Below are 12,381 nucleotides of genomic sequence, written 5' to 3'. Positions count from 1 at the left end.
CTTGTGTGACTAGTTATAATACAGTGGATCTATTATACAATCGATATTATTTTGATTTTTCTCTACGGCTCAAAACTGCTGTGGTTTAATAAACTCATTGTATAGATGCTTCCTTTTTAAGTGACTATATGAAAATTATAATTTGTTAATATTAAAAAAAAATAATGTTCTCTTTTTCGTTTTTGATGATGGAAATGAATAAACTCTTGAATTGAATTGAATATCCTCAAAATTTCATATACATGTATTGACCCATTGGTTATCAATCAGTGTAAGACTATATTTTAAGCAAATTGAATCGCCAACTGAGCAAAATACTGAGAGTCCAGAAAATTCTAAGCAACAAAAAAAAAATCAAAATAATGCTGAGCAAAACTGAGAGTCCAGAAAATTCTTAGCGTAAAAAAAAAAAAAAATCAAGAATCAAAATAATGCCTGCAATATTATGTTTAAGGTGTAGGCCCCTGATGTTAGATTCTCTTGAGAAGAAGGAAGTAAAGTTGAATAATAATTATAAGAGATGAAAATGAATTAAACAACAACAAAAAAACATAACACTTATTGTGAAACTTTTTCATCTATTTTTTTTTTCATATAGCCCATGTCACATATGATTACTTTTCTTGTATAAGACTGAAATGAGGGACAAGCAACGATATGTGATGAGCCTAAATCTATTCATCATTTTTTATGGGCTACTTAAATTGTACGAAATGTCGGTCAACCCATTAGTATAGCCATCCAAATTTTAACTAAGTTAAAATGAAGAAAGATTTTTACCCCTGCAGGATTTTTCCCCTCAATGTGTGAAAGACTCTTTGTTTAAGAGGAAATAAACCAACTACAACAACGCCAACTGAAAAAGTGTATATCTTGTGGACACAATTTAACAAAACACAGTAGACAGGAAATCCGTCTGTCCAGAGGAGTTTCTCGGCGGAACAACAAGTCAGGAATTATATTCCCGACGGTAAAGTACCGGTAAGATACAGACCGATCTTTCGGTCAAATAGTGTAGATGCAAATTTCAAAATGTAAAACCTTCCTGTGATTTCCTCATTTCTTTTATTCATTGAAATACTGTACTTATCACGCTTTACAGGCACTAGTACTTTTAGTGTGGTTTTAATATTCTAGTATAAATAAATAACATCAACATTAGATGAGGTCGAGAGCAGACAGCGCAGTGACAGTGCAGCTCTATGACGTCATCTACTGCATATTAATGAAGACTCTACGGTCGACCATTAATTTTCATTCCACTCAGAGCTCAGTTGCGGGATACTATGGCGCGTAATTACGAATCAGCTTACACATTCAAGGTCGTAGTTGCGCAAACTTGTATGCACTGCGTGTATGAGGTACGTACTGCACTGCATTCATTGTGCATGCTTAGCTACTTTAGTAGCTTATTACATACACACGACCGATACCACCGGTGTACGCGTAGCCGGATCATTGATTTTGTGAATGAAAGAGATTCGGTATTTGGTAGGTCCTACATACCGGTAAATTCAGAAGTCAGCCGAGTTACTAAAACCTAGCTACACTAGCCTGCATCTATCGGCACTTTGTCGGCGGCAGACAATTCACCAGACTTTTATTTTTAAAGACAAGACTGAAATGTGATGTACTTTGTATGCAGTCACTGGATTTGTACCCGTAATTCGCGTAACCAACCCCGCCGGGGCGCTCGCCGGGCTGGTCGCAGTTAATCTCCCCGTGGGGCCATGAGCACGGATAAGAGGGGAGATCAGTGGCCGTGAGCTGAGTGAAGAAACAACACTGAGTGAGGTAGAAATCTACGCCGAGTCTGGACACGTTGGCACGTTGACACGCAAGTACTAGTCTGCTACTTACAGTGTAAAATTTATATTAATACAATTAAATCATCTCAAAATGGCAAGTGCCTCTCACAACATGAGGCCATACACGTCACATGTGCACGTGCACACCTAACGTTACTTTGACCTAGCCAACAGGTACATGTCATATAAATTTTATGTATATTAACGTTAGAACCTACGGTCTATACTGTTCACGTTCACCAGTGGCAGTGCAGTGTGAATAGACGAACAATGATAATAACGGCCAAATCGTGATATCGGTCCCCTCTTGTTCCGCGTGTGCGTCTCCACTATATCCATATGTGCAAATCAAGTCCAAGAAAATATTGAGGTTGAAAGAAATCCCCGGCTATGTCGAAATGAATGGCGGTGAATGGAGTGGGGACCTATTTCGCGATAATGCCATGGACATGGTATGTATTATTAATTAAGATTGTCATTACGTGTGACATTGATTGATAGCTCGACAGGCAGTTATTTGAATTTAGATGTGATGGTGCCGATGGTGCACAACCAGAACGTTGGTTAATCCTAACGGGTAGGCCTAAATAGAAATCATGTTTACCCGGTAAGAGTCTTAGCATAGGGTCTACATAGGCCCTACTCAGTACTGTATTGTAGCTAACGTTAGGGGAAGGACTGTGCAAGTTGATGCTAGCACTAGCAGTACCTCTTAGTAATGTTGCAATCTCTCTTGATTTTCTCTCACTTTGTATTGTAGATCTCCCCAACAGAGTCCTACATACGTGATCATGAGACTGAGAGAGGCGGAGGGAGGATGAGCCAAGCATGATTCCTGCCGTTTGTTCAATTTGCGCGGACTTCTTCGAGTCGGATCACGTCGTTGTTGCGACCCCCTGTGGTCACGTTTTCCATGAGCATTGGTGAGAGGATTCAGCTGAGTTGTTACAATTGTCACAGAGCCACATCTCGAATCGCAAGTTTTGGCGGACTCGGGTCCAGAGATTCAGAATAGTAAAGAGTTAGCACATCCACAGGGCCCAGAAGTCCCAGAAACTCCTAGAATCTCTCAATATTTTAAGACTAGAGATATTCTGGCAGTTTGTCATTTTTCTGATACAATACTTGAAGTATTGCACTCATATCACCTTGGAAGTTGAAGTGAAACAATAATTAGAAATCTAGAACGTAGGTCTACTGTAAAGCAAGATATTTTCGTGGCATGGAATTTTTGCAAATTGGATCCAACAGCTTTTTTCATGGCATGAAATTTTTGCAAATGGCCACTGGCATTCAATGCATATAGACCACTCCAATTTATTCGTGTAAAAACTTTCTTGAATCCTGGCTCTCGCAAAATTTGTGAAATTAAATTTTATGTGAACGTTTATGGTTTTACAGTATACAAAAGTTGTTTCCTTTAGATCAAAAATATCTGTGGAAATTGTGCTACAAACGAAAATAAATTTGGTCCAGTACATTGTCACGAGCAAGAACATTCTCCTAGACCTAACAGATGCAAAACTTTGTTGTCGACGATTATGAAATTATACTTCTAAAACACAGTATACATAGTGCATTTTGCTACTTGTTAATTTTGTAAAATTAACATCTTGCATATATATTGCCTCCCAGCACATGCATGCCACAGATGGTAGGTATATTGTCTCGAAGGAAGGAAACTCTCAACATTTCTCTTCAAAGAGGATTTCACTCTTCTTACTGTCACTGTTGTTCTCCATCGCGAATCCAGCAACTCGCGAAAGTGTTTTACCTCAATTCAGAAGTACAGTGGACTCCCATTATACAAGTGTAACAAAGTTTGTGGGACCAGCAATTTTATTTTGTTATAACGGAACAAATAAACAATGAAAAAGTTAGAACAGATAATGTTGAGGCCTGAATTTTTACTTTGTTGTATCTGGAGTTTCATTATAACCGTATAAACAGGAATGCACTGTCTTATATTTTTAAGAAAAAAAAAGATATGTAGGGTAAACAGTACACTAATCATGCATTTATCTACTAGATGTCTTCATCTCACATTATTTGCAGCCTGTTGCAGTGGATAAACACTTCCTCCACCTGCCCCCAGTGCAGACAGCGTACCACACAGAGAAGCATCGTCCGACTCTTCTTTGAGGTACAGGATGAGGAGGATGGGCAGCTTGATCCAACAAGACTCAAGGTAAGATGGCGGACAGGTTACAGTCACCACCACTTAATCCATCAAGGACTAGACACCATGTTTTTGAGGTTATATCTCAGTGAATTTAAGCTAAAGTAACATTCCTGTTGGTACTAATGACCTTTTCCTGCTCATGCGCAAAGTGGATTTACGAACTGGTCTATTCGTATTGTTTGTGAAATTACTATGAATGTCGATTGAATATCAGAGGAGTATCTGATGAGAAATGCGTCGTATTTGTCCACATCAAAATCAAAAGTTGATGACTGATTATCAGTAGCATGATTTATGGGGAGATTAGGCAAACATCAAAGGAGAAAAAAAAATCAGGGTCCCATTTCGTTTGTGTGATTCTCATCATAAATTGTTTCAGATTTGCAAGTGAGAATTCATACTAAAGTCCAACCTCTCCAATCGGACCTCCCTTTATCTGGATCTCTCTATTATTCGGATGCGATCTCGGTGTGACTTTTTTTTCCCCAGTCTAATAATACAGGGAAAAGAGGGATTTCAACCTCAAACAAAATTCCTACACAAACTCAACATAATTAGCGTACATTCAGATCTAATTTTTCATCCAAAGAGCATGCATTCAGACATTCACTACCCCCAAATCACTGTAAGAACATGGACAGAAAACTTTTCATTTAATCAGGGCACAGTACAGGCAATCGTTCTTCGGCAGCCGTGTGTATTAAACATTAAGTCTCCAGTATCCGGCCAGATAATCCCTTATCCGGATTAGCGCCAATCCCAACATGTCCGGATAGAAGAGGTCGGACTGTATAACCCTAATCGTCCATTATTGCTTGTCCCTCCCAGAACCAGCTGGGCGAACTCCAGGCAGAGCTCAGCAAGAAGCAGAAGGAGAAGTCGGACCTCCTGGAGGAGAATGACCACCTCAGCGATCGGACCAAGACCCTGGACAAGAACATCAAGAAGCTGACCAAGAGGCTGACCGACGAGCAGTCCACCAACGAAGCCCTCAAGGTAATCCTCTCTTCAGCTTCTTACCTCTTAAAGAGTGACATAGGTCAGTGAAGGAAAAAGGGAAGGAAAATATTATTACAGAAAGTCATCAATACTTCTCAGCTGGGAGTAATTGTTGAAATGATTGTAGTAACATTGAGAGTTTCAGTGACAGCAGCTCATATAGAATTTGAAGGGGGTACCAGCGGTACATGGTAGTCACAGAGAGCTCTCCCGCTTGAGTTTAAATAGCTCCTGCTTTTGCTGTGTCTCCTATGTAAGAGATATTTTCTCCAGCTTAAAAGATATCTTTTTTCTGGCCAGCATTTTTTTTTTTTTTGGGGGGGGGGGTGGGGGTTGGATATCTTCATTGTACTGTAAAACATGAAATTTTAGCGGCATGAAAATTTTTCGAAGTGCCTCTGGCATTCAATGCATATAGTGTAGACAAGAGCTTTCACGTGCATTTTAATTTTGCGAATCTTGGCTCCCACGAAATTAAGATTCCTCGTTTTACAGTATTTTGTGTTGTGTTATCACTTACAGAATTCTCAATTGTTTTTCCATTTTTGTTACTTTTTAGTGTGTTCTTGATTCTCTGTCTCTTTTTCAAATGCAGAAGCAACTCTCTGTCATGAGCTACCGCATGGATGAAGCCAAGGAGGCCAAGAGGGAGGCAAAAAAACTCAGGGAAAAGCTGCAATTGTTCGAAAGGTCAGTTGGGAAATGGAAAATCTTGCTGTGTTACTTCACTGGTTTCATGCAAATGGTTTCAGAATCTTTGGTGGTCTTCACTCCCTACTTGAAAGATGGTATGCATTGAAGTGATGGCTTTTGGCAAAAATTTGTGTGTGTGTGTGTGTGTGTGTGTGTGTGTGTGTGTGTGTGTGTGTGTGTGTGTGTGTGTGTGTGTGTGTGTGTGTGTGTGTGTGTTGTTCATGGCACATCCAATCATCACTGATTATGAGGCGGACATGTAATGATGGGGGCACAGAGTCGGCTTAAATCTGTTTCTCTTTCCACAAACCTAATGTTTTGTTGTCTTCAGTCGTGGAAAAGAAGATGCTAATGCCGGCAACTTTTTATTGTCCCCGCCGTACGAGTTTTAGCAGGGGACTATGAAACGGGCTCCGTACGTGTGTGTGTCCGTGCGTCCGTGCGTCCGTCCGTGCGTACGTCCGTGCGTCCGTACGTGCGTCCGTGTGTGCGTCCGTGTGTGATCAAAATTTTCAATTTGCTACTTCTCTGTCATTTATGAGCCAATTTTGATTCTGTTTGCTTTATATGATAGCACTACATGGGAGCTTTAAAACTTGTACACAGAATTTCAGTTGTGACCTTTGACCTTGACCTTTGACCTATATTGTACATTTTGCTACAAAATAGAGAAGAAATGTGCAATATACTGATTATGTGGCATTAGCTTCATGAAGTTTGTTTATGCTGTAGTTGAGAATGGGTGATATTGAAATGACTTGAAAACAAGACCCAGAAAAATGTTTTTTTTTTAGTACTTATGCACCCACAAATTTCTTGAATGGCTTCATTGCATTATTGAAGAAGTGTGTAGGTCTCTATACGAATGTATTACAAACCAGGTTTATTTTGTCTGAATGAAAACTGAGACATGGAGTTTGTCTGCTTTGATCTTCAGTTGCTCAAGTTAGAGTCAGAAAAAAACAATAAAGAATTTACTTATGTTATCCACTAGGTTTAATTTATGTCAATGATCGTATATCCCTCTATGAGACTGCAGAAGCAATGTGATACTATGAATTTTTGTGGTGATGTTTTTTAATGTGCCTATAGGCACTTAACTTAATTTGCCAAGCCTGCTAATCAGCATTCAGTAATCCCTCCGAACTTGACCCACTCAAAAAGTCATCAAGCCCACTCACTTGAAGCGATATAACCCCACAGGAAGGGCATGGTAATACAATATCATTAGGGGATTAGGTAATCGCTGTTCGTAGACAGTTAGTTTCCGTACATATGTGCCAGTCTGTGAGCGAGTGCCGATTAGCAAACGAAGCAGAGAAAGAATTAAATGTGTCTGGTTTTTTTTTTCCCGTTGTCTCCATGTGACAGGTATGAAGCTGTGATGTCACAAAATGCAGACAGAGTGGAGGACATGCTTAGAGACGTTGGTGATGGACCGCGAGCAGTGAAAGAACTAGCAACCTACTGCACCTCCCTGAAGAGGTATTTGAGTCTTTTCACTGTACACTGTTCTCTTTTCCTGTTATCCCTCGCTCTCATTCTTTCCCATCTATCTCCCACTCCCCTCCCACTCCCCCATCTCTCTTTCTGTGTCCTTTTCAGCTGTATTGAATATATGATGATTCATAACACAATGTATACAGTATATTGGAAATTGTGGAAACTTGCTACTTATAGTGAGTATCATATATACATTATCTTTGTTTATATTGCTTAAAAAAAGGAATTGTAAATGATGCTGTACAGAAATAAGTACCGGTAAATCAAATCAAATGTTTCTACATCCTGTCAAAACAGAAGATACGTGATGCATCATCGCAAGTATACTTTGTTGCAAGTGTGATAATTGAGTGTGAATCAGTTTGTTCATGTTTTATGCAGGATATAGGTGTGTAACAATAAAGATAATGCAACACACTTTAGTTGCACCTCATATGTTGGGGGGAAAAAAACTAAACTGAGGTGCAATGTGAAAGTAAGCAGAAAGAAAAAAGAATGTATCAAAGCCTACAGTAACTGGCACGTTCATGTAAGTGCAAGTGCTGTGTAAAAAGATGTGTAGATATTGTTATTTTTGTTGATGCCATGATTTGTTATCCAGGGAATTCGAGAACATCAAAGACTCCAGGAAACAGCTGAAAGATGAACTTGGGCAGCTGAAGAAAAACATGCAGCAACAAAGTAGATTGGTGAGTACCAGGCCATTTCAGGTAACTTTGTCTATACCTCTTTTGAATTTGCATTTTGGTCTCGTGGCACAATGTTTTCTGTAGAATTTAGACATGGAAGATCATCTGAGATTATAGTAGTTGAGTGCAAGTAATGTCTGTGAAATTTTTCATTGCTATGAATTGACTCTGAAGTGTATGAACTCTGCAGTATACGATTAAAACCTATATACCTACGTAATGTTTTCATGTTACTGTACCCACTAGAACCAAATCCTAATTTATCATGGAATTTTGTTTTTCTTTTGTGTCTTCTGTGAGATAGACTGTCAAATACACCCCAAAACAACCCAACAAAACAAATTTAAAAAGATATAGGAAATTTTAATCAATGGGGAGTTACACTGCTTCTATACAAAGGATAACCTGTTGTCAAAGCATTGTCATTTTCTAGAGTTCATACCTGGAGCTTTGTGATCCAACTTCATTGTAACCACTTCTCTCCTTTAAACCATCCCCCAGCTAAGTCAACGGACCAAGGACACGGAGGCACTGCAGCACTCGGTGGTGTCGCTCCAGGATGATGTCCAGAGCTTGGAGGCAGAGCGGGCGGAGCTGAAGGAGAGGATAGAGGTCATGAGTGGCCTCCTGGATGCCCATGGTGGTGGGAAGGCCACGCCCCTTCAGCAAGCCTTGTGCATCACGTTAGTCTTGCATTATGTGTTGGAAGAAATGCATTTTTGTGTGCCTGTATTTTCTGTGTGTGTGTTCATACTTTTGTGTACCCACTTCTCGTTATGTTTTAGCTTACATGCAACCTTGCAACTTCTCCTCGAAAACCCCTTGTGAAACCTCCTTTAGTACCAGAAGTGATAGAGCTACATGGTGCTATGAGTAAAGTACATTGATAACTGTAACTTCAGATTTGTTCTTAGCAGAGCCAGGGTACCCTCCTAATTTGTACAAATGGACACCGGGCCCCACTTTGGGGCCCTCCAGTGGTCCCAGAACCCCCAACTTAGAGAATCTTTAAAAATTGTTCTTTCAAATCAGAAATGATATGTAGAGTTAAAATGCTATAAGTAAGAGTGTATGTGAGTGCAGTTTCAGGTTTGTGTCTGTCAGATCTAGGGTTGCCTCCATTTGGACCCAGTACTAGGGGGCAAAGTGGGGGCCAATTTCTCATTTTCATCTTATAAAATTAATCAAAGTGCATGGGCTTAAAAACCAAACTCTCCCCTTCCAAAATCATGGTGTCATCCCATTTCTCCATCAGACCCATCAACATGAGCAAGAAGCCACGGCTGAGTGTCCCGGAGGAGGGGGATGACATTGTGCTTGACCCAGGTGACCCCAGCACCCCCGACCTAGTCCTGCCCTCGCCCAGCGTTGAGACCAAAAACACCTGCAGAGAGCTGGGCATTCCTTTCGTCAAGACCACCTCCCTGGCCAACAAAAAGAAGAAGGTTTGGAGCGGAATATTTTACTTAAGCTCGCAGTGTGCTCTATATATCAGTCACACTGCTTTTTGTCTATGTTGTGACAAGACCTTGCATCTGAAAATCATGAATTTTCAGGAGAGGAAAAAGACTTATTCAGTTTTTGGCAACATTTTCTTGATGTCTAATAGTGTGTGAACATTGTTTTGAAGTGTATTGTTAATTGCTCTGTTTTAAAACTCTTATCAGTATTTTTCATAGTCAAAATGGAGTTTGGAGGGTCCTTAGGTACATTCCAATTGAGATGTGAGGTCTTTTCATCCCAGGGACATTTAATTCTTTCATTACAGGGCAAAGTTTGCCTTGAAGATACAGAGAGATGTATTGAAAAAAAAAATCCTTTTAGTCAGAGTATCTGCAAACAAGACAAAAAGGAAACAAACAAAAAGAAGAAATATGTGTGTCAACAAGACTACTAGGTAGTGACAATTTGACAGGATCTACTGTGATGACGAAATTTCTTGTCCCTGTAAGACCATGCAGTGTTGTTCTCTTGAAACGTGCATCATCAGCCGAGTAGGAAAAAGCTGTTTTTAGCTTTGTCAAATTTCCAGTGTCACTGCTTGTCTTGTTCCCTATCGGCAATTGTCTCGTCCACTATGAGTATAGAGTACCAAGGTGTGATGTCTAAAGCCAATCATCGCCATGGAAACTGGTTCTCAACAACCTCACCTGGCACAAGTATTCATGCACACACCTAGTTCCAACCCAAGCTGAATCAAAAAAGACTGTGACAACATCACTTCGGTACCTGTGCAATACAGTCTTGTCATATGACCTTTCCATGATCTGCCATTTTGTCTCAACCCTTGCCCCCTTCTTTTCTTGTTCTTTCTTTCTATTGCTCACCATTCCTTATGTTCTCATTGTCTTGTTACCATCCGTTGTAGACGGAGAGTGATGCGGCCGAGGCGTCGGCATGGAGAAGCACCCTGGCCTCCTCCAGTCTGTTCAACCAGAGGCGACCGCTGCAGGCCGTAAAGAACCAGTGCAGCATCAGAAAGGGCTATGACGGCTTGGGTGGACATGAGACCTTCATCCAACATGTATCCCTTGAATTCTATCATGATTCACATTTTACTATGTTGAATCTTTCATTGTATGGAAAAGTTTTGCCCATCCCAAAAGATATGATGCTGATATGCAGAGGGAATATGGCAATTTTTTGTTTGCTCAAGAATCCCTTCAAACTATTTCTAACTTCATGAACATGGAATATATTACAATACAATTTTACACATATTGCAGTATGATGAGACAGCAGCATAAAAATGAAATCATACAAATGTTTTGTTTACTATATTTTGGTGACATGAATGTGTGCTATTGCTAATAGTTGCCCTAATTGCAAACATGGAAAATTCATCTTAATCCAGCAAGTGGACTGGTTTAAGTGTGCAAAAAATTTCACCTACATGGTGCACGATGTGAAGGAGAAACTCGATGCTGTGCAACCATCACCAAGTTCGTGTTATATAGAAGCACCAGGGCTCAGCATTATCGGTGGCCCGGTGGCCCAGGGCCACTAAAAATTTGTGACAGCCACCAGATTTTCAAAAGGCCATCTTTTGATGACTCGATCAGGCAGCTAAAATTCAGAATGAATTTTTTGTTTCCTATTATTTGGGGCAACTACATTTCTTTTGGGGGCCACCAACATTTCATATTCAAAGATTTTAGTGGCCTGAATGGGCCACCAGAGAAAAACAGTTAGTGTCCCCCTGGAGCACCTTGGTGTGGTGGATGGGTTCTAAATAGCTCGTAGCTTCAAGCCCTGCCTGCTGTTAATGTTATCAGACATGTTTTGCTCACTCTGTTTCTCTTGACACAGGTGTTCAAATGAGTACGTAGCAATATGCTGTGGAAACGAAAGTGGCAGGGCCTTCAGTACCACCATCGACAAGCTACCCAGGATAAATGATGTCAAACCAAAATTATTGTCATACATTTTATGAAGAATTAGAAGGAGGGAAAATTTCAACTTAAAAGATTTGTATTTGTACTGTCATCAACAAATCAATTAAGTATGTGGGTAATGTATTCATAAAGAAGCAATTGCCGTCAATAAGTATTGTAAAAGTGGAAACTCTTGTGATCATTATCACCATCATGTACATTTTTGTGCTGGGTCAATCTCTGTGAACTCTGCCATTTTTGATCTTATGGAAACTTTCACTTTTATAATATTCTGTTGTGGTCTAGTCTTGATGAACTTCACCTGTGTATAATTTTATGAATGTGAGACTTCATGTCCAGATATGCATGTAGTATCCCAATATTTTTTGCTTTTCATCATTTTCATGATGGTTCTGGCGAGCACAAATGTGTAATCAGTTGAGCCTTGTTTGATTTCCTTAACTTCCCCTTCCCATTTCCTGTGTTTACTTCTTTCCCGTGGTCCCTTTCGCACCCTCAGCCCACAATCATCAGACCAAATCTCAAGAAGGTTCCTCGAGGAGTGAAGCGGAAACCCTCGGGCAAGCCCTGCCAGCACCCTCTCCCCACTCTGGACAAGTTCATGACGTCATGACAAGACTGACCAAGGATGCTCATCCATCTCGCAAGTTCATGAGGAGCTTGCCATGGCAACCACTGGTTGCGCAATGGACAAAGTCATAGCATCCTCATGACGACTGAGGATGTAGCATGGCTCATTTGGTTTTTGAACAGTTTGAGCACATAATCTGGAAATCTGCTCGACACCCGAAGATGAGAACATCATAACAGAGTTAAAGGATTCTTTTCTTGTCTGTGGATATGGTTCCATCACATCTTTAAGGGAAGGTCCTCAAAAATCACAGAATGAAGCAAAACCAACTTTTGTTCGTCGGGTGATGCGAGGCCAGTGCTTCTCAGGTGTAGGACTTCAAGACAAGGTCATCACGAATGTGAGAGAGAATGGAGCCTTCAGTGGATACCATGCAAACTGTTGAAGTGATCTTGACATACCTCATAATTTTTTTTTTTTTTTTCATATGAAAATGTCTTTGGAAGTCTGCCTTGACAACTGAAGAGAACATCGTGGCAAC

At 40.3% G+C, this 12,381-nt stretch overlaps 1 protein-coding gene across 1 annotated transcript; it reads left to right on the top strand.

Annotated features, from left to right (window-relative positions):
• Window positions 1-2,636: 2,636 nt before the first annotated feature.
• On the top strand, window positions 2,637-11,882 carry LOC139714208 (E3 ubiquitin-protein ligase TRAIP-like). Its single transcript, XM_071625923.1, has 10 exons — window positions 2,637-2,731; window positions 3,864-3,996; window positions 4,819-4,986; window positions 5,585-5,679; window positions 7,054-7,167; window positions 7,787-7,874; window positions 8,376-8,557; window positions 9,130-9,319; window positions 10,243-10,398; window positions 11,769-11,882. The coding sequence occupies exons 1-10, from the start codon at window positions 2,637-2,639 to the stop codon at window positions 11,880-11,882; spliced, it is 1,335 nt and encodes a 444-aa protein (XP_071482024.1).
• The last annotated feature ends 499 nt before the right edge of the window (window positions 11,883-12,381 follow it).

The sequence above is a fragment of the Diadema antillarum genome, unplaced genomic scaffold (genome assembly GCF_040938485.1).
Source record: "Diadema antillarum isolate AM-2024a unplaced genomic scaffold, OU_Dant_1.0 seq00002191_RagTag, whole genome shotgun sequence".
Classification (NCBI taxonomy): Eukaryota; Metazoa; Echinodermata; class Echinoidea; order Diadematoida; family Diadematidae; genus Diadema; species Diadema antillarum.
This window is presented reverse-complemented; position numbering and strand designations above follow the sequence as displayed.

What these genes read in the sequence shown, in the direction of transcription:
- LOC139714208 (XM_071625923.1), top strand. Translation starts at nt 2,637, where the DNA reads ATGATTCCTGCCGTTTGTTCAATTTGCGCGGACTTCTTCGAGTCGGAT. An exon ending in TACTGCACCTCCCTGAAGAG is followed by an intron (nt 7,168 to 7,786) that starts GTATTTGAGTCT and finishes TTTGTTATCCAG; the next exon opens with GGAATTCGAGAACATCAAAG. An exon ending in ATGAGACCTTCATCCAACAT is followed by an intron (nt 10,399 to 11,768) that starts GTATCCCTTGAA and finishes TCGCACCCTCAG; the next exon opens with CCCACAATCATCAGACCAAA.